The sequence below is a fragment of the Nipponia nippon genome, unplaced genomic scaffold (assembly GCF_047370975.1).
Source record: "Nipponia nippon isolate SJK-2023a ecotype South Korea unplaced genomic scaffold, ASM4737097v1 scaffold_7, whole genome shotgun sequence".
NCBI classification, from domain to species: domain Eukaryota; kingdom Metazoa; phylum Chordata; class Aves; order Pelecaniformes; family Threskiornithidae; genus Nipponia; species Nipponia nippon.
The window spans coordinates 52,977,065-52,995,685 of NW_028262391.1; the positions used below are offsets into that span (position 1 = coordinate 52,977,065).

The following is an 18,621-nucleotide window of genomic DNA, read 5'->3' on the forward strand; positions in this document are numbered from 1 at the left end:
AGCCCGGGGGTCGGGGGGGGGGGGTCCCGGTCCCGGTCCCGGTCCCGGTCCCAGCGGGGACCCCCGGGCCCGGAGCGGGCCCCGCCGCCGTTGCTAGGGCGCGGCCCTGCGTTGCTAAGGGGCGTGTCCAGCCGCCGCTCACCTCTCGCGAGATCTCCCCGCCCCGTTGCCTGGAGACCGCGGCGTCAGCGGCAGCCGCCATGGTGGGAGCGGAGCCGGGGATGGGGCCGGGGCCGGGGCCGGGGCCGGGGCCGGGGCCAGGGCCAGGGCCAGGGCCAGGGCCAGGGCCAGGGGGAGCCCCGGGGCGGCGGGGGGCTCTGGGCCTGCTGCGGAAGGGTCCCCCGGAGCTGGGGCGTGCGGGCAGGGGAGGGCGGTGGGGCCCGGCCCGCTCTCGGGGCGGGGGGGGGGGGGGGGTTGGACACTCGTGAGGCGTTAATTTCGGTACGTGCCGTTCGTGCCCGGGGGTTTCACCACGGAGCTGAGCTGGCAGCGGCCGGGCCTGAGCTTACGGGGGTCTGGGAGGCTTCCAGGCTCCTCCTGGGGACCCCGGCTTCGGCAGCCGGTGCCCCCGTCCCCCTTCCCGGCCTGCCCCCGCCCTGAGCACCCGTAGGCTTCGTGGCCTGGGCCGGGGACGCCGAGCAGCACGGCTTCCTCCTGGCACCCGAGCCACACGGACACCTCCTGCGTTTTCCTTTCTTTCCTCAGGCACCCAAAAAGAAAGCCGGGAAAAAAGGGAAAGGGAGCAAAGCGCCAGCAGTGGTGGATGCCTTGTCCCCGACGGAGATGAGCAAGGAGCAGGTGAGAGATCCCCCCGCTCCCAGCCCACCCCCGGGCAGGAGGATGCTGCCGCTTGCAAGAACGGCGCTCGGGACCCCTGGTCGGCGCCTGGCTCCAGGGACAACAGGTGGCGGAGGGTGACAGAGACAAGCGGCTGGGGTTCATTTCACTGCCTGACACCCATATGGGCTGCACGGGGGGTTCTCGCTGTTCCTGGAAGGAGCAGCCCCCTCATCCCACCCTCCCTTCTGCTGGTCCGGGGCACTCTGCTCCCCAGCCCCGTGCCCTTGCTGTCTTCTCCCCGACGCCGTAACCCTGCTCAGCTGGGCGATGGCGCAGCCTGGAGCTCTGCGACCGCAGCCTGCTGCGCGCTCAGCCGTGTTGCTGCTGGGGCAGGAGGCTCCCATAGGCACGGGGAGGGCAGGCGGAGGTGGAAGGTGCAGCCACTGCCCCTCGGTTGCTCCGAGTCTCGCTCGTTTTGCCAGGTCTCCTACAAACAGAGGATGAGATGGCCCTGGCCTGGGGACCTCGCTCCCGGGATAAGATTCTGCACATCTCATTGTGCCCAGGTGGCCAAGAAGGCCAACAGCATCCTGGCTTGTATCAGGAATAGCGTGGCCAGCAGGAGCAGGGAGGTGATGGTGCCCCTGTGCTGGGCACTGGTGAGGCCGCCCCTCGAATGCTGTGCTCAGCGCTGGGCCCCTCACCCCAAGGCGGCCATGGAGGGGCTGGAGCGTGGCCAGAGCAGGGCAGTGAGGCTGGGGCAGGGGCTGGAGCCCAAGGCTGGGGAGGAGCGGCTGGGGGAGCTGGGGGGGCTCAGCCTGGAGAAGAGGAGGCTGAGGGGAGCCCTCATCGCTCTCTGCAACGGCCTGAAAGGAGGCTGGAGCCGGGGGGGGTCGGTCTCTTCTCCCCAGGAACAAGCGATGGGACGAGAGGGAACGGCCTCAAGCTGCGCCAGGGCAGGTTTGGGTTGGATATTAGGAAAAACTTCTTCCCGGAAAGGGCTGTCAGGCCCTGGCCCAGGCTGCCCAGGGCAGGGGCTGAGTCCCCATCCCTGGGGGGATTTAAAAGACAGGTAGACGACGTGGTGCTTGGGGACATGGTTTAGTGGTGGCCTTGGCAGTGCTGGGTTAACGGTTGGACTTGATGATCTTAAGGGTCTTTTCCAACCTACATGATTCTATGACTCAGTAGTATTTAGGCACCTGAAAACAGTGTTACTGGACACTGCGAGACAGAATATCTGAGTCCAGGCTGCTTACAGTAGGATAAGGTTCTGTTACTCCTTCTCCAGAGGCTGATGGGTTCTGTAAGGGCCAGGCTGTGTCAGGGCTCCTTCCCTTCTCCCCTGCGCTTCTCCGTCCCAGCAACAGCCCCTGTGTCCTGCCAGGTTTGCGACACAGCTTGCCATGGGTGTCTTGCAGAGGCGTCCGTCCATGGCCTCCTTTTCCCCCTACCTGGGCTCTTCCCCTTGGCTTTGCAGCTGGAGAAGCACATTGTGCGCCTCCGAGAGGAGCTGGACCGGGAACGGGAAGAGCGCAACTATTTCCAGCTGGAGCGTGACAAGATTCACACCTTCTGGGAGATCACCCGCCGGCAGCTGGAGGAGAAGAGAGCAGAGCTGCGGAACAAGGACCGGGAGATGGAGGAGGCGGAGGAGCGGCACCAAGTGGAGATCAAGGTGGGAAGGGAGAAGGCTAAAGGTGTGAGTGCCCCGAGCTCTGGGTGAGCCTCGGGCAGCTCTGAGGAGGAGAGGGAAGGGGGAAGAGGAGGAGGATGCAAGGATGCAAGCCAGGAGCGTCTCGGGCAATATCCCAGCTCTGGGTGCCTCCTGCTGAAGCCCCTCACCCAGTCTGTGCCTTGTCTTTAGGTTTACAAGCAGAAGGTGAAGCACTTGTTGTACGAACACCAGGAAAACCTGACAGAGCTGAAGGCAGAGGGCACCCTGTCCATGAAGCGGGCCCAGAAGGATCACTGGGCCCAGGAGATGGAGCTGCGGAAAGACATGCGCTCCTTGAAAGTGGAGCTGAAGGAGCAGGAGCTGGGCAACGAGGCGGTGGTGAAAAACATGCGCCTGGTATGTCCCGGGCTGGGCCGGAGCCACGTGCGAGGCGCCTCCGCTGCAGAGGGAGGTGGTGGGGCTGCTGGCTGAGCCCTCCCCTCCCCGGCGTGCGAGCGGGAGCCTCCTCGTCTCAATCCATGGGGTGGGATGGGGTTTCCCGCAGGCACTGGTAACAGATGGACTTAGAGACGCTGGAAAGTCAGCGTGGGAACGGGGAGAAGGGGGTCCTGGGGCAGCTCCCGTGAAGCCCCCCTCCCACAGCAGGGAGCTGTGAGAGCAGCTGGAGAGCCCACGAGCCGCCGTTTGCACGGATAACGTGGGATCGGTGCCACGCGGGAGCCTTTCCCGCGGAGCAGGAGGGAATCCCTCGGGATGCGGCTGACTGAGGATTTGGTTGTCCGCCTCTAATGCATAGCTTCTCCCTAACAGAAACAAGAGGAGGAGGTCACCCGGCTGCGCAACGACTTCGAGAGACAAGTGAAAGGTCAGGACGTGTGCGCAGCTCCCGCACAGCCTCCCTTTGCCAGCGTGCCGGGGAAGGCCCCTCTGAGCTCTGCTGCGCCGCCGGGCTCCCTGGCAGAGCCTCGAGCAGAAAGGGGGCCGGTTTTCCCCCAGCTCTTGCTCCCCTGTGCTCCGGAGTTGCCAGACCCCCAGCATCGCGCGAACAGAACAAGGCTGGGCGCCTGTAGCGCGGGCTGAGGGGTGCAGGCAGGGCACCCAGCGCCGCTGCCGGGCCGTGCCACTGAGCGCAGCTGCCTGGCCGCGCTTCTCCAGGCTGTGGGGTGGGCTGGCTGGAGGAGCCCTTGCAGAGTCCTCGCTCCAGTCTCCTCCTCAGGGGATGTTTCGGGTTCTCACGGGCAGACTTGGAGCGTTTCCATGTCCTCTTTCTGCTATTTCTGGGCTCGGCTCTCCATGGTCCCAGCGTAACTGGTGGCAGCTGTGGTGACGCCTCTAACGAGCGTCTTGTCCTCGTGTAATGCGGCGGTGGCACGCGCCGGGCCGGCACTGGCTGACGGAGCTGGGGTGCGTTACGCAGGGTCTCCGGGAGGTCCTCACTCGGCCCCCTGTGCGCTCCCCCAGAGATCGAGGCCAAGTACACCAAGAAGACGCAAGTGCTGCGGGACGAGCTTGACTTGCGGAGGAAGACGGAGATCCACGAGGTGGAGGAGAGGAAGAACAGCCAGATCAGCGAGCTGATGAGGAACCACGAGAAGGCCTTCGGCGACATCAAGAACTACTACAACGACATCACCCTCAAAAACCTGGCGCTCATCAGCTTGCTGAAGGTACTGCCTGGCCTGCAGAGTGTCACCCTTCCACCAAGGGATGGGTCCTGGGAGGATTTCACCCAAATCTGGCCAGTTCCCCGGTGGCGGCGTGGCTGCTGCTGGTCTCCCGAGGGTTGTGCACCGTTACGTGAGCGAAGCTCTTGAGCTCAGGGAGATGTGCCTTGCTGGGCCAGCAGCGGGAGGGTGTGCGGACAGTGTGGGAGGCTCTGAGGAGCTGGGCAGCCCCCAGGAGCTGGCACTCGTGTTCCCAAGAACAGGAGCAGATGGAGGAGATGAAGAAGAGAGAGAGTCACTTGGAAAAGGAGAAGGCGGAGGTGCTGCTCCAGAACAAGCAGCTGAAGGAGCCCCTGCAGCAGGCCCAGGAGCAGGTGTCCGAGCTGCAGAAGAAGCTGGCCCACTATGAGAAGGACAAGGAGGCCCTGACGGTGAGCAGCCAGCCCTCTCCTTTCCCGAGTTGCCCTGGCTCCTTCCAGGAGGGAGTCGCTCAGCGGTGACCTCGGCCACTTGGCCAGATCGCCGAGCAAAGTCCTTGGAGGCCCTTTCAGCTCGGCTGGGTGTTGATAAGATCTCAGATGGGACTGCTGGGACTCTGGCAGCGAGAAACCAGAGTAGCCCCCGCTGCAGAGGGGGAGGGGAGCTGGTGTGGGTGCTGCCTGGTTTTTCTCGCCCGTATCTCTTTGCTGGTCACTCTTCTCCCTTGCCAGAACGCATCCCCCACACCTCCCAGAGAAACCCGTCCTCTTTAACGGTCCCCTCCCGCTCGCAGAACACAAAAGCCCGTCTGAAAGTCACCCAGAAGGAACTGAAGGATCTTCAGTGGGAACACGAAGTGCTGGAGCAGAGGTTCAGTAAGGTGAGAGCTGCGGGTGGGTCTGGGCATCCCACTTCCCTCTCCAAACCCTCTCCCTTCTGCAGAGGACTGGGCACAGGGGCTTAGCAGAGAGTCTGGGCTTAGCCGAGGGCTTTCCGAAGCTCTAATCCAGGGCCGTGTGATAGCCGCTGCTTCCAACAACGCTTCTCACAGCTTTGGCGTCTCCCACGGTCAGCAGACAGGCTTGGCCTTGTACTTTGCTAAGCAATCATGCACGCTCTGGCGGTCCCCTCCCGGCCCGCGAGGGGCTGGCTGCAGCAGCAGCTCGGGGACAGAGCCGTGGGGAGAGATCGTCACGGGCCACCAGCCCCGGCCGCAGCTTGCTCCTTCCTTCTGCCGGCGTTTGGGGCTCGCTCCCCCCGCTCGCCGTGCCAGGGTGGCTCGGGATGAGTCCTCTTGACTGAGTGCTCCCAGACTCAGCCTCTCCCCGCACCAGCTAACCCAGATAAATCTACCGAGGCAAGGAGAGAGCTCATTTGCAATGCGTAGAAATCCCCAAGAATACGAACGTTGATCTGAGGCCTCGTTAACAATCCATCATTAAGGCAGCAACATATTCGGTGCATTCAGAAATAGGCTGTGGAGGAGAGATTGTCTCCTAATTAGGACACTTATTAACTAGCTGTGAGCCAGGGACTCCTGCCAGCTGCGAGGAGGAGAGGAGAGACCCCCGTGCGCCGCGGGGCCCTCTCCGAGGTCTAAGATAGTGCCACAGCCCGCCCGTCTGCCGGCCCCTTCCACTGTTGGGGGGTCCCATGCCCGGAGGGGAGAGGTGCAGGTGCTGAGGCGGTGCCAGGGAGGGAGGGAAGCTGCGCTCCAGCACCTGCCTTCCCCGCGGGCCACAGGTGCTGTGGGGAGCGGCCGGGCTCTCGCTGGAGCCGGCAGGGCCGAGCTGCCGGACCTGTTTGCTGCCAGCCCTGGGTGGCCGCCAGCCTGGGGGTCCCAAGGGCAGTGTGAAGGCGTGCTGTCTTTGCGAGCAGGTGCAGGCAGAGCGAGATGAGCTCTATCAGAAGTTCACCAAAGCCATTCGCGAGGTGCAGCAGAAGACGGGCTTCAAGAACCTGCTCCTGGAGCGCAAGCTGAAGGGACTCCTCAGCGTCCTGGAGAAAAAGGAGGTGGAACTCAGCGAGGTCTTGGCAGCCTCCAACCTCGACCCGGGCGCCCTCTCCTCGGTCTCGCACAAGCTGGAGGTACTGTGCGCGGCCGTGGGGCCCTGTGAAGGCTGCCTTGGGGGGCAGAGGCTGCTCTGGGGTGAACGCAGACCCCAGAGCGTGCGAGTCCCTGTCCTATGTGGCTGTAGCCGTCACGTCACGTCACCCGTTCCCGGCACTCCCAGGGCCACGCGCAGTGCTGCAGGGCACTCCGGCTCTCCCTCGAGAGCGGAGCACGTGGGTGTCGGAGTTTGGCACTGATCTCTCCCTCAGGTGGGGCTTGTTTTGAGGAGAATGGCCCCAGGCTGAGCAGCGCTCGCCGGCGCTCTGTGCTGCCGAGCAGCCGGCTGCGCGTGGGGTCCGTCAGCGACCCAGGGTGCTCTCTGCACGGGGAGTCACAGCCTGTGAACCTCTCCTGGCCTCCCTGGCTGCAGAGACAGCGTAGACAGGTTCCCAGGGGCTCTGCAACATCTGCTGTGCTAAAAATATGTATGCAGAAAGCCTCGGCACGGAGGCTCGGAGACCCGCATTCCTGGAGCCTGCCGCAGCCGTAACTGGAGAAGCGGCACTTGCTTCGGATTGGGTTGAGACGCAGGGGACACGGGTTCCACACTCGGCTCGGCCACTGCCCCGGTGCCCTCCCCCTCGTCCCACACCAGCCTGTCCCCTTCCAGGTCCCCTCTGCGGCAGGCGGACGCCCTCTCGCTGGGGTGACCTGGGGATGGGCACGGCAGCGGTCGAGGCACCGGGGCCGTAGGACAGGGCAGTGGATGTGTCACCTACTAGCAGGTGCCACGGCAGCAGGAAGGAAAACACATTCCTGGGAAGGCGTCACGGCGTCGAGCTCTCCCACAGCTGCTGGGGTCCGGGAATTCCTCTGCTCAGCTGCCTCCAGCGACTTCTCGGGGAGACTCTCTCCCTGTAATTCCCCTGGTGCCACGCCGGCAGGGCGGTGCTGCCAGAGCAGGTGCTGCCGTCGCCCCCGCTTCGCAGCGGGGCTGACGATGATGGCAGGGCTGCGCTGGCGCTTGTGTTGTTGGGCTGGGAAGTCCCTGTCCCTTGCCTCTGCCTGGGGCTGGCTGTCCCTGGCAGTGCTGGCTCAAAGGGAGCGGGGTGGTGGCCGCCTGCCAGGCCGTGCTGCGAGCCGCTCCGCTTCAGCCAGGCCCCGGTGCCAGCCCGGCCGCCGTGCAGCAGCTCCTCTGTGCACTCTGCCACGCCGCTCCTGCCTGCGGCACAGCCGCCGGTGCCCCCGGGGCTGGGCAGCCGCTACCTGACGCACCGTCTCCCTTTGCAGGACCTGCTCGATTCCAAGAACGCCACCATCCAGGACCTGCAGCTCCAGCTGGCCCGAGTCTGCAAGGTGAGGGAAGGGGCTGCCCTGTCCCCCCCGGCTCAGGGCTGGGGGCTGTCGGCTGGTGGCCACAGTTCACCCTGCGAAGGAAGGCGCGTTGGGGTGTCCCCCCGGTGCAGGGGGGTGCAGGGAGCTGGGCACAGAGGGGCTGGGCTGGAGCAGGGCTTCGGGCTGACCAGGGGACGCTTCTCTTGCAGGCACACGATGACATGTTGCAGACCTTCGAGGCAAAGCTGACGGCTTTCGGCATCCCCCTGGACAACCTGGGCTTCAAGCCTCTGGCGAGCCCCGTGCTGGGGCAGGCGGTGGGGCAGGGCCCCGCAGGACTTGTGGCCGTGCCCACCTGATGCCAGCCAGCACTGAGGGGCCTGCGGGCCGGGCCAGGAGCGGGGCTGTGCCCCGTTTGTGCTCCGCGCCATTAAACAGACCCCAGAGGGACTTTTGGAGGACCTGGAGGACCCTCTCTCTCCTCCCTGGGGGGCCCTTTCCTCTGGAGCAGCTGCCAGCCGCATCGGCTCTGACCGGACCCAGGACCACGGCGCAGCCACAGGGCTCCCGGCACCCCCCTGCCTCTGGGGCTGCCCCCCTGCATGCGCTGCCCCGGGGCTCCCTTCCTTTCCCCCTCCAGAAGCCCTCTGTGCCCTGCCCCAAGGAAGATGATTTTATTTTTTTGAGATGAACGCTGCTGTTTGAAGCCTTTAATGGTGCGGGTGGCGTGGTTCCCCCTCGGTGACCGGCATCGCCAGGGGGAGGACGTGCCCTTCCCCTAACTGCCCCGGTACGTTGTGTAGGAGTAGGGGCTGATCAGCAGTGGGAGGTGCAGCTTCTGGGCCGGGTCAGCGATGGTGAAGACGACCTGGGGCAGAGCGAGGAGGCAGCGGCTGGGATCCCCCTCCAGCAGGGCTCAGCAGCCAGAGCTGGGCCCTGAGGGATGCTCGGAGCAGAGCCGGTAAAGCCGGCAGCGCCGCAGGAGGGAGGCTGGGGCAGGCAGCTCCCACAAGCCTGGCGGTGGCCCCCGGCCCCCTGTGGGCTTGTCGCCCCGTGGCTTTGGCTACGGCCAGCTCCCGTGGCCCCTGTCCCGTGCTCCCTGCGCTCCGTACCTCCACGAAGGGGTAGAAGCTGGTGTGCCCCTGGCCCTGCCAGTACGCCGCTGTCTCAAAGCGCAGCTTGTAGGTGCCGGCCTTGGCCTGCCCCTGTGCCAGGAGGGGCAGGCAGCGCCCGTCCTCGTCCGTCCACCTAAAACCAGAAGGAGCGAGCCCTGCTGCGGCGGCTGTCCCCAGCCCTGCGACCCCTGGGGCGATGGCTGAGCCGGCTGGCCGCCGGCTGGCTGGTTGGGGACAAGCGGCGGCATCCTCTGCCCGTTTTGCTGCCGCCGGCTCTCCTACCTCTCCACCAGCTCCGTCCACTGCGGCCCCGGCTCCTGCAGCTGGGCCAGGCGGATGGCAAGGCCGGCCGCTGGCAGCCCCGTGGCCGTGTTCAGCACATGGGTGGTCAGGGAGCCCTTCACATGCCCTTCGGACATGCCTTCGGCCTGAGGCAGAGGAGCAAGCGGGGCTGGGATGTGTCCCGGCAACGCCGGCTGCCTTCCCCCCCCTCCACCGTGCTGCGGCAGGCAGTGCCACAGCCGAGCCCCCGGCTGCCCCCAGCCCCGCTCACGTCCTTCCCATGCCGTGGGGCTCGGCTCCGGGCTCCCCGCTCGTCCCGGTGGGCTGCGGCACGGTGGCAATGGCTGGCCCAAGGAGGAAGCAGCCCTGTCCCGGCAGCCCCGTCTGCCCGCCGTGTCACGTGCGGGCGGACGTTAACCCTGCAAGCGCTCCGGAGCTGCCTGGTGCAGGCAGCCAGCGCGGGGGTCAAGGGCAGCGCCGGCAGGGGCGGCTCGGCCCCTTCCCCTCTGGGAGCCCCCGGGTCCTGCTTGGCGGGGTGGGAGCAGAGCCCGGGGGCTGCGTCCTGCTGCTGCTGGCCGGGCAGGCCCGGGCTGCCTGCCTGGAGCGGGACCAGCTCTCACCGCCATCCCGGCACCGGCTCCAGGCCTCGGCTGCTGGCTGAAGCGGGGATGCCGGAGAGGCACGGCGGTGAGCAGGGGCAACTGGCTGCTTACCTGGCTCTCCTCCGTCCCGCCCGGCCAGGGGCCCGCAGCTGGCGACACCGCGCAAAATGCCATCCCCTGCCCCAGCCGCCCTTCCTGGCACCGCGGCCTCTCCCCACGGAGCTGGTGAGGCTGGATGCTGCTACCCCAGCACGGGGCTGCGGCACGGCCGGGCGCTCCTCCCCGGCTGGGCTGAGCTGGCGCAGGTGGCTTCCCCCTGGGAGGTGCGCCCGGGAGCCCCACCGGCACCCACGCTCCGGCAGCACCGCAGCCCTGGGGCTGGTGGACCGGAGCCCAGCGGGACATCGTGGTGCCGGGCCAGGAAGAGCCGTGGCGGAGCTGCCATCCCGGTCTCGCCTCCCTCCCTCCCTGGAAAGTGCCCGGAGTGCCTCGGCGCTGCGGTGGCCGGGCACGCGGGGGCTGCCGGGAGCAGGCAGAGGCTTCACCGTGGTCTAACCCTGCCCGTCCGCCTGCCGTGGGGGCACGGGGTGGGCTTGGTGCCTCACCTCCACTTTGATGAGGGCGGTGGCGGTGGCCTGCAGCCCGTACCCTTCCCTGTCGGTCGCCTGGATCTGAAGGGTGTATTCAGGGACCGCCTGCGGCGAGAGGCTGTGTCACCCCCAAACTGGGGGGTGGGAGCCGGGCTGGGGGGTGACGGGCTGTGCCCGGGCTCACCTGTGCCACCAGCCCCGCCGCGGCCACGGAGATGGCCCCGGTGCTGCTGTCGATGGCAAACATGCGGGGCCGGGGCTGCTCTGGCGTCTGGCGCAGGATGGAGTAGACCACGATGCCGTTGGTGGAGCTCACGGCGTCATCCGCATCCGTGGCCAGCACCCGCAGCACGGGGGTGCCTGGGAGCCAGCGGTTAGTGGGGACATCTCCCCATCCCCCCCGTCACCACCGCCCCGGCACCACCTCCAGCTCGGCGGCGGCGGTCTCACCTGGCTTAGCCCCCTCCCGCACGCTGCTGTGGAAAACCGCCTCCGTGAAGACGGGCTGGTTGTCGTTCTGGTCCATCACGGTGATGATGATCTCCATGGGTTCCTCCACGGGCTGCCCGTTGGCTGAGACGGCGTGGGAGAAGAGCTGCGGGGGGCACCGTCAGCCCGCGCACGGCCCCGGGGACTGTCCCCTCCCGGTCCCGGCCCCCCACTCACGATGTATTTATCCATCTCCTCCCGGTCCAGCGGCTTCGTCACCTCCAGCCACCCCGTCTCCCGCTCAATGGTGAAGATGCCCACGGGGGGGGTGTCCGCCCCCTGCCCCGTGATGCTGTAGAAAACCTTGGTCTCCTTGTCCTTGTTGGATTTGATCTGGCAGCGAGGCGCAGGGGGGGTTAGAGGGCTCCCGGCGCTCCGGGGACCCCCCTGCCCCACGCCCCGTCCCCGCGCGGCCGTGTACCTGCGCCAGCTTCTTGGGGAAGGGCCCCCGCTCGTTCTCGGCGATGCTGATGGGGGGGATGACCCAGTCCCTCTTCTGCCGCCGGCGGCCGTGGCCGGGCTCGGGGAAGGTCAGCACGTCCTGCGGGACGGGGAGTGGGGCTAAGGGGCCGGGGGGGCAGAGCTCTGCCCCGGGGCTGTTCCGCTGCCCCCCCTGCAGACACGCAGCAGCCCCCAGCCCCATCCTACCGGCAGGAGGAGGAGGAGGATGAAGGTGCAGAGCGACATGGCTCTAGCTGCTCCGGCTGCTCCTCTGGGCGCTTCAGCTGCGGCCGGCTGTGACCTTGGCCAAGTCCTGCCGGGAAAGCCCGGTGCCAGCCCATGGGTGCCAGCCCATGGGTGCCAGCGGGCGCAGGCGGGGGCCCAGCTGCTGCCGCCAGCCCTGGGGGTGCCCGTGAGGGGCCCGCGCGGGGGCCCGGCACCCCGGGAGCCCCCCAGGGCTCTCTCCCACGGGGGCCACCGGTCGCTGCAGGGCTGGGGTGCACGCACGGCCCCGCCATGGGGTCCCGCTTCGCTCCAAAGGCGGGGCCCCCCCGGCAGCCCGACGCGCTGTGGGGTGCTGAGGACCCCCCGGGGCGCCGAGCCCCCCGGCAGGGTGGGTGCTGAGGACCCTCGGAGCCCCTGCACCCAGTGCAGTGCGACCCCCAGGCGATGCGGGGCCCCCCCGGGTGCCGGGGAGGGGGCAAGGCCGCGGCGGGTGCCCGCCGGGACCCCGCGGTGGGGGTGAGCGCCCCGACCCCCCCGGCAGCCCCCGCCGCAGGGTGCCGGCCCCCGGGGCGGGGGCGTGGGGGTCCCCAGGGGCCGCAGGGGCAGGGGTCGCCCCGGGAGGGGCTCAGCCCCGGCATGGGGCCGGCGGGCGGCGGGGGTGTCGAAGGGACCGGGGTGCCCGGGAGGTGCCCGGAGGGACCAGGGGCACCGGCAGGGATGCACGGAGGTACCGGGGAGAGGGCGGCGGGGGCACGGAGGCACCGGGGGGGGGGGCACACGGAGGGAGTCGGCGGTACCGGGGGTGCCCGGGGGTGTCGGGGGGTACGGAGGGGTACCGGGGGGTGCCGGGGGGGGTACCGGGGGTACCCGGGGGTGCCGGGGGGGTACCGGGGATACCGGGGGGTGCCGGGGCGGGGCGGGGCGGGGCCGCCGCCTCACCTGGAGCGGCGCCGTGCGGCGGGGCGGGGCGGGGCGCGGCGGGCGGCGACCGGAGCGGCGGCAGCGGCGGCAGCGGGGCCATGCGGGGACCGCGCTCCGGGCTCTGCCCGCTCCTCTTCATCCTCCTCCTCCTCCCGCTTCTGCCGGCGGCCGCCGCCGCGCTCGCCGCTCCGCCGGCCCGGCCGTGCGTCCCCCCGGGGCTGCGCCGCGGGCCGCTCCCCGCCCCAGGTAACCGGGCCGGGAACCGGCGCCGTCGGGGCGCGGCTCCACCCGGGGACCCCTCCGGGATGCGCGGCGAGGGGCACCGGTCGTGCGGGGCCGGGAACGGGGCTGGGACCGGCATCGGGACCGGGACCGGGACCGGGGCGCCGGTGGGGCGGGCGGGCGGGCGGGCCGTGCTCGGCCCCGTTTTTCTCCCCCCGCCGCGGCTTGTGGGACCGGCGCTGGGGCCGGCTGTGCCCCCCATCCCCGGGCCGCGGGGTCGGGGCTTTTCGGGGGCAGCTGGCACTGCCCAGGCCGTGGCGCTGGCCGGGGTCCCCGCGGTGTGGGGCTGGGCTGTGGGGCTGGTGGTGCCCCCCTGGGCTCTGGGGCTGGGCCGTGGGGCTGGCGGTGCCCCCCAGCAGTGGGGCTGGGCCGTGGGGCTGGCGGTGCCAAGCCCACCCCATCTGGCCCCGCCGGGGCTGGTGGCGGCTGATGCCAACGCCGGTGCCTCTGGTCCAGCTGTGGGGCAGCCACCAGGGCAGGGCTGGGTGCCCGCAGGGTGGGTGCCTGGCGCCGGGCTGGCGATGAGGCTGGTTGCCCCCAGGGCCACCCTTCTCAGGCGCTGAGCAAGAGCGTGGTGCCGTGGGCTGCAGAGTCTGGCCGTCCCGGCCCGAGGCAGGAGCTCGCTGCCACCGGCTCTTGGCCCGGCGTTGCCCGGGCCTGTTTGCCCGGTTTGCTCGGCAGCATCCCGCGGGAGCGGGGCTGCTCGGGAACCGCGGCCGGAGCCAGCACTTGCCTAATGGCCGCAGAGCACTAAAAGCACTCCTCGGCGGTAAGTGCTCTCACCATGCCAGGAGAGGCCCTGACCTCTGCCTGCCTCGGACACCACATCCCGCTTCCTTTGGCCAGGTTTGCCGGGCGGCTCCTGCCAGGCTGCCGGGAGCGGAGCTGGGCTCTGCCAGGCCCCCGCCATGGGCAGGGGCTGGGTTCCGGCCATGCCGCTGTAAGACCCCTCTGCGGGCGGCATGTGGCCCGGGCACCGGCCGTGGGGCTCCACTGCTGCATCGAGCAGGCACGGTGCCCTGCGGGCTCTGCGCGGAGGGACCCCTGAGCTGGGGCTGGAGCAAGCCTGCGGACCTGGACCCTGCTGTGCCACCCAGCCCTTTGGTGGGGAGCAGGGCTGGGGGCTCCCCCGGGCTCCTTGTGCCCCGGCCCCGCTTGCCGGGGTGGCTGGCACCCTTCCGGCCCTGCTGATGTCCCTCATGGTGTCCCTTATCGCCGCCATCGTGGCTGGGAGTGGCCCTCGCTGCTGCCCTCCAGGCACGGCTGCTGCTGTGAGGGGCCCCGCCGTCGCCCCGGGGCTCACTCCCTGCCCTGGCGTGGGGCACGGCTCTCCTCGCCCCACTCCACCTCTCCCCCCGCTCCCGCAGCCCCCCAGCCCTGCTCCCCGTCCCCTCCCGGCTCTCCCGGCTGCTCAGCCCAGGCGGCCTCACTGCCGCTGGAGCTGGCTTAGCCCCGCTAATCCCCCCGTCCTGCCGCCCGGCCGGGGGTGCAGGGCCTGGGCCGCATCCAGCGCGGGGGGACGCAGCATGGGGTCCTGGGGGGGGCTGTGCTGTGCCCCATGTGCTGGCCCTGGGGGGCTGGGAGCCCCGGGAGGGTGACACACCGGGTGGGAAGGCTGCGGCAGGGCTCTGCCTGCCCAGGAATTTCCCTTCATCTACAAAACAAAGCCGAAACCTCCGGAAACCTCTGCCGAAACCACCGCGCTCCCGGCATCCCCTACCTCCTCTGCCTCAGGAGGCTGCGGGGGCGCGGGGTCCTGGGGCTGCTGTCCCCCCCCGGCCACCCTGACCCCCTGCCCTCTCGCAGCGAGCTCCGGAGGCTGCGCGGGGCCGGATGGGACCCAGGAGCCCGAGGACATCGGGGCGCGGGAGGACGGGGACCCTGTGCGGCTGCCGGGGACGAGCAGGGCGCTTGCCGTCCCCCCGTCCCGGGATGCTGCCGGCCGGCCGGCCCCTGCCCGGCTCCCCGTGCGGAGCAGGCGCTCCCCCCAGGTAACGCTGCCGGCTGCCCCCCAACCCGTCCCCCAACCCCCCCGGCTGGCTGTGCCCTCACCCACACCCCACTGTCCCGCAGGAGCTCCCCAGGGCCCGCGCCGCTCCCAGGAGGCAGAAGAGGGACTGGGTGATCCCCCCCATCAAGGTTCCCGAAAATGAGAGGGGCCCCTTCCCCAAAAAGCTGGTGCAGGTACAGGGGGGGGTCCGGCTGGGTGGAGGGCTGGGGGTCCGGGCGCAGAGGTGGGGGCCGCTGGGTGGGGGGCTGGCCGCGGCTGCGTGCGTCGAGGGTGGGAGCGATGCTGGCAGTGGCCATCCCCCCGGCATCGGGGCAGCGTGCGGGGCCGCTGGGGGGGGCCGGGGGGGTACTGAGCCCCGCCATGTCTCCTCCCAGATCAAATCCAACCGGGACAGAGACACCAAGATCTTCTACAGCATCACGGGGCAGGGGGCGGACGCCCCCCCCGAGGGCGTCTTCACCATCGAGAAGGAGTCGGGCTGGATGAAGGTGACGCAGCCGCTGGACCGGGAGCAGATCGACAAATACCACGTAGGTCCCTGCCGGGGGGTGCCACGGTGTGCTGGTGTGCTGTGCCGGCCTGCCGTGCCGGCCCCGTCGCTCACCCCTCCGCCTTGCAGCTCTTCTCCCACGCCGTGTCCGAGAACGGCAAACCGGTGGAGGAGCCGATGGAGATCATAATCACGGTGACGGACCAGAACGACAACAAGCCCCAGTTCACGCAGGAGGTCTTCAGGGGCTCCGTGCTGGAGGGAGCTTTGCCGGGTAGGACCCCGTGCCGCGGGGAAGCTCTGCCTCCCGCCGGCCACGTCCCTTGGGGAGAGCCCTGGGACCGACCCGTGGGGGATGTGGGTGCCCCGTCGTCCCCCCGCCACCCCACTCACCGGGACGCCCCGTCCCCAGGCACCTCCGTGATGCAGGTGACTGCCATGGACGCGGATGACGCAGTGGAGACCTACAACGGCGTCATCGCCTACTCGATCCTCAGCCAGGAGCCGCAGGAGCCCCATCCCCACATGTTCACCGTCAACAGGGCCACCGGCACCCTCAGCGTCATCGCCAGCGGCCTCGACCGGGAGGTGGGCTCTGCGGCACCGCGGGGTGGGCAGCCCCGGCCCCAGGCTGGGGGCTGACGGGGTGTCTGTCTGTCTGTCCGTCTGCCGCAGCGCGTGCGGGAGTACACGCTGACCGTGCAGGCAGCCGACCTGGACGGCGAGGGGCTGACCACGACGGCACTGGCGGTGATCGAGATCGCGGACGTCAACGACAACGCCCCCGAGTTTGACCTCAAAACGGTAACGCGGGGACCTCCCCAGCGGGACCCCCTCCCCGCGGGCCGGGGCCGGGGTGGTGCCCACCGGGCTGCGGTGCTGACGGTGGCCCCGACCCGCAGTACGAGGTGGCCGTGCCGGAGAACGAGGCCGGGCGGGAGGTGGCCCGACTGGCCACCACCGACCTGGATGAGCCGAGCACGCCGGCGTGGCGAGCTGTCTACTCCATCCTGCGCGGCAACGAGGGAAGCGCCTTCGCCATCACCACCGACCCCGCCAGCAACGAGGGCGTCCTCCGCACCGCCAAGGTGTGTGTGCCCCTGCCGTGTCCCCCCCTCGCCGCCCGCAGTGGGGTGCTGCCCGTCCCCTCCCCTCTCCCAGGGTCTGGACTACGAGGCCAAGAAGCAGTTCGTCCTTCACGTGGCCGTGGCCAACGAGGCCCCCTTCGCCGTGAAGCTGCCGACGGCCACCGCCACGGTGACGGTCAACGTGGAGGATGTCAACGAGGCGCCCGTCTTTGACCCGCCGGTGCAGCTTGCCCAGGTGCCGGAGGACGTGCCGCCGGGGCAGACCCTCGCCTCCTGCACGGCCCAGGACCCCGACAAGGCCCAGGGGCAGAGGATCAAGTGAGCGGGGCTCGGGTTGGGGTTGAGGTCTGGGGGGTCCCCGCCGCTCCCCGCCATGGCACCGGCTCCCCTCTGCCCCCCAGGTACCTGGTGGGGCACGACCCGGCAGGCTGGCTGGCCGTGCACCCCGAGAACGGCCTCGTGATGGCGCGGGACCACCTGGACCGCGAGTCTCCCTTCGCCAAGAACAGCACCTACGCTGCTGTGCTGCTGGCCGTGGATGACGGTGAGGGCTGTGAAAGGGGCCCTTGTTCCCGCCGTCCCGCGTGAGGGACACGTGCTGCCGTCACTGGGAATCACATCCCGGCTGCGGCACGGAGCGGTGCCAGGGGCTGCCCGTCCCCACCCCTGCTCGTGGCATCCCTGTCCCCATGAGGGTCCCGGTTTTGGGGGACCCCCCCCCTCCAGCATCGCTCCTCCCCGCAGGCTTGCCGCCCGCCACGGGCACCGGCACCCTGCTCCTCACCCTGCTCGATGTGAACGACCACGGCCCCGAGGCTGAGCCCCGGGACGTCACCGTCTGCAACCGCAGTCCCCAGCCGCAGGTCCTCACTGTCACCGACAGGGACCTGCCCCCTAACACCGGCCCCTTCCGCGCCGAGCTCAGCCACGGCTCGGGGGACAGCTGGGCTGTGGAGGTCGGCGATGAAGGTAACATCGGGGGGATGCTCGGCACGAGGCCGGCTGCGCCGTGGTGGCGTTACCGGTGCGTCCCCCCGCGAGCCACCCATCTTGTGCAGGTGACACGGTCACCCTGCGGCTGGTGGCACCGCTGGAACCAGACCTCTACAGCGTCTACCTGCGGCTCCTCGACCAGCCGGGCAAAGCCCAGCTCACCGTCGTCACCGCGCGGGTCTGCGACTGCGAGGGGCCGGTGCAGAGCTGTCCCCAGAGACCCCAGCCTGCCACCGGCCTGCCCTTCGTCCTCGCCGCCCTGGGCGCCCTCCTGGCCTTGCTGCGTGAGTGGGGGGTCCCCGGGAGTCCCGGTGCTTTGGGGCTGCACCCTGCCATGGGGCAGGGGACACACACGTCCCTGCTGACACCGCTGGTCCCCCCCAGTCATCCTGCTGCTGCTGCTGCTCTTCGTGAGGAGGAGGAAGGTGATGAAGGAGCCGCTGCTGCTGCCCGAGGATGACACGCGCGACAACGTCTTTTACTACGGGGAGGAGGGCGGCGGGGAGGAGGACCAGGTGGGTGTCTGGGGGGACCGGGGGGGCCGGTGCCAGCGCAGGTGGCCTGCCCTTGCCCCTCTCCATCGTGTGTGTGTCCCCCCAGGACTACGACCTGCGGCAGCTGCACCGCGGCCTGGACGCCCGCCCCGAGGTGCTGCTCCGCAACGACGTGGCCCCCACCCTCCTGCCGGCCCCCCAGTACCGGCCCCGACCCGCCAACCCCGACGACATCGGCACCTTCATCGAGGAGGTGAGCCCTGGCCCCGGAGGGAACGGGGGGACAGAGTGGTTTGGCACCGTTCCCCCCCAGCTGGTGGCGTTCCCGGCGCAGAGGGGACGGGCACTGACCCTCCTGCCCCCCCAGAACCTGAAGGCGGCCGACACGGACCCCACGGCCCCCCCCTACGACTCCCTGCTGGTGTTCGACTACGAGGGCAGCGGCTCGGAGGCCACCTCGCTCAGCTCCCTCAACTCCTCCGCCTCCGACCGCGACCAGGACTACGACTACCTCAATGACTGGGGCAGCCGCTTCAAGAAGCTGGCGGACCTCTATGGCGGCGGGGAGGAGGACGACTAGGACCCCCCCGACCCGCTGCCCCCCGCGCCTTACCGCTGCCCGTGCCTTGGGGCTGCCCCCTCCCGCCGTGCCCCCCGCCTCGGCGGCAGCCCCCTCACCTTCCTCTCCTCTGTTTTTCTTTGTTTTGTTTTTTTTTTTAATGTATGAAATAAAAGTAGTGTGATGCTACGGATGAGGTGAGCGGGTGCTGGTGTAAGTTTTAATAAAGAATGTGGTTTGTTTTTTTTTTTTTTTTAGATGCTCCAGCCTTTGCATGGCTTTGTGCCCTGGGAGGGGGCCCCAGGGAGCTGCTGCCCGCCCCGGGGGTGGTTGCTACCCCCAGCCCTGCTGTGTCCCCCCCAGACCCCCCAGCCCCGTCCCCCTTGCCCGCAGCAGCGCTCGCCTGCTCCCTGCCCCAGCGCGGTACCCGCAGGCACGGCTGCGGCATTGCCCACGCCGGGGGCATTGCCCGTGGGAGGCTCCCGCGGGGTGTTCCTGTCCCCACGGGGTGCGGCGCTAGCCCAGGTGGGCACGGGCAGGGCACCGAGCC

General features: G+C 69.5%; 3 protein-coding genes across 5 annotated transcripts; 2 read left to right on the forward strand and 1 right to left on the reverse strand.

Moving 5' to 3' along the window:
• The first annotated feature begins 13 nt into the window (after nucleotides 1-13).
• On the forward strand, nucleotides 14-8,181 carry DRC4 (dynein regulatory complex subunit 4). The gene is made up of 11 exons (XM_087738814.1): nucleotides 14-203; nucleotides 706-798; nucleotides 2,261-2,458; nucleotides 2,648-2,854; nucleotides 3,269-3,323; nucleotides 3,920-4,125; nucleotides 4,386-4,553; nucleotides 4,895-4,981; nucleotides 5,980-6,189; nucleotides 7,445-7,510; nucleotides 7,699-8,181. The coding sequence occupies exons 1-11, from the start codon at nucleotides 201-203 to the stop codon at nucleotides 7,846-7,848; spliced, it is 1,443 nt and encodes a 480-aa protein (XP_087594940.1). The 5' UTR covers nucleotides 14-200; the 3' UTR covers nucleotides 7,849-8,181.
• A 3-nt stretch (nucleotides 8,182-8,184) lies between these two features.
• Nucleotides 8,185-11,362, reverse strand: LOC104023620 (5-hydroxyisourate hydrolase). 2 transcript variants are annotated; one of them, XM_087738815.1, is made up of 9 exons: nucleotides 11,216-11,362; nucleotides 10,989-11,108; nucleotides 10,745-10,900; nucleotides 10,529-10,673; nucleotides 10,263-10,438; nucleotides 10,094-10,183; nucleotides 8,887-9,032; nucleotides 8,602-8,737; nucleotides 8,185-8,357 (listed from the first exon to the last, which is right to left on the reverse strand). In XM_087738815.1, the coding sequence occupies exons 1-9, from the start codon at nucleotides 11,252-11,254 to the stop codon at nucleotides 8,268-8,270; spliced, it is 1,098 nt and encodes a 365-aa protein (XP_087594941.1). In that variant the 5' UTR covers nucleotides 11,255-11,362; the 3' UTR covers nucleotides 8,185-8,267. The 2 variants fall into 2 exon arrangements, with proteins under 2 accessions (XP_087594941.1, XP_009475740.2); XM_009477465.2 differs by lacking the exons at nucleotides 10,094-10,183; nucleotides 10,263-10,438; nucleotides 10,529-10,673; ... (1 more) ...; nucleotides 10,989-11,108; nucleotides 11,216-11,362 and adding an exon at nucleotides 9,600-9,748.
• An 870-nt stretch (nucleotides 11,363-12,232) lies between these two features.
• LOC104023619 (B-cadherin) lies at nucleotides 12,233-18,269 on the forward strand. Of its 2 annotated transcripts, none has more exons than XM_087738803.1 (15): nucleotides 12,233-12,400; nucleotides 14,243-14,427; nucleotides 14,510-14,620; nucleotides 14,822-14,977; nucleotides 15,067-15,211; nucleotides 15,350-15,525; nucleotides 15,613-15,741; nucleotides 15,840-16,025; nucleotides 16,099-16,343; nucleotides 16,427-16,569; nucleotides 16,770-16,994; nucleotides 17,084-17,302; nucleotides 17,403-17,533; nucleotides 17,619-17,765; nucleotides 17,880-18,269. In XM_087738803.1, the coding sequence occupies exons 1-15, from the start codon at nucleotides 12,253-12,255 to the stop codon at nucleotides 18,090-18,092; spliced, it is 2,559 nt and encodes an 852-aa protein (XP_087594929.1). In that variant the 5' UTR covers nucleotides 12,233-12,252; the 3' UTR covers nucleotides 18,093-18,269. The 2 variants fall into 2 exon arrangements, with proteins under 2 accessions (XP_087594929.1, XP_087594930.1); XM_087738804.1 differs by lacking the exon at nucleotides 12,233-12,400 and adding an exon at nucleotides 13,189-13,205.
• The last annotated feature ends 352 nt before the right edge of the window (nucleotides 18,270-18,621 follow it).

What these genes read in the sequence shown, in the direction of transcription:
- DRC4 (XM_087738814.1), top strand. An exon ending in GGCACCAAGTGGAGATCAAG is followed by an intron (nt 2,459 to 2,647) that starts GTGGGAAGGGAG and finishes CCTTGTCTTTAG; the next exon opens with GTTTACAAGCAGAAGGTGAA. An exon ending in AGCTGGCCCGAGTCTGCAAG is followed by an intron (nt 7,511 to 7,698) that starts GTGAGGGAAGGG and finishes CTTCTCTTGCAG; the next exon opens with GCACACGATGACATGTTGCA.
- LOC104023620 (XM_087738815.1), bottom strand. Translation starts at nt 11,254, where the DNA reads ATGTCGCTCTGCACCTTCATCCTCCTCCTCCTCCTGCCG. An exon ending in TCCTCCTCCTCCTCCTGCCG is followed by an intron (nt 11,109 to 11,215) that starts GTAGGATGGGGC and finishes CCCGTCCCGCAG; the next exon opens with GACGTGCTGACCTTCCCCGA. An exon ending in CCGCCCTCATCAAAGTGGAG is followed by an intron (nt 9,033 to 10,093) that starts GTGAGGCACCAA and finishes CCTCTGCCTCAG; the next exon opens with GCCGAAGGCATGTCCGAAGG.
- LOC104023619 (XM_087738803.1), top strand. Translation starts at nt 12,253, where the DNA reads ATGCGGGGACCGCGCTCCGGGCTCTGCCCGCTCCTCTTCATCCTCCTC. An exon ending in GCTGCTGGCCGTGGATGACG is followed by an intron (nt 16,570 to 16,769) that starts GTGAGGGCTGTG and finishes TCCTCCCCGCAG; the next exon opens with GCTTGCCGCCCGCCACGGGC. An exon ending in CGCCCTCCTGGCCTTGCTGC is followed by an intron (nt 17,303 to 17,402) that starts GTGAGTGGGGGG and finishes GGTCCCCCCCAG; the next exon opens with TCATCCTGCTGCTGCTGCTG.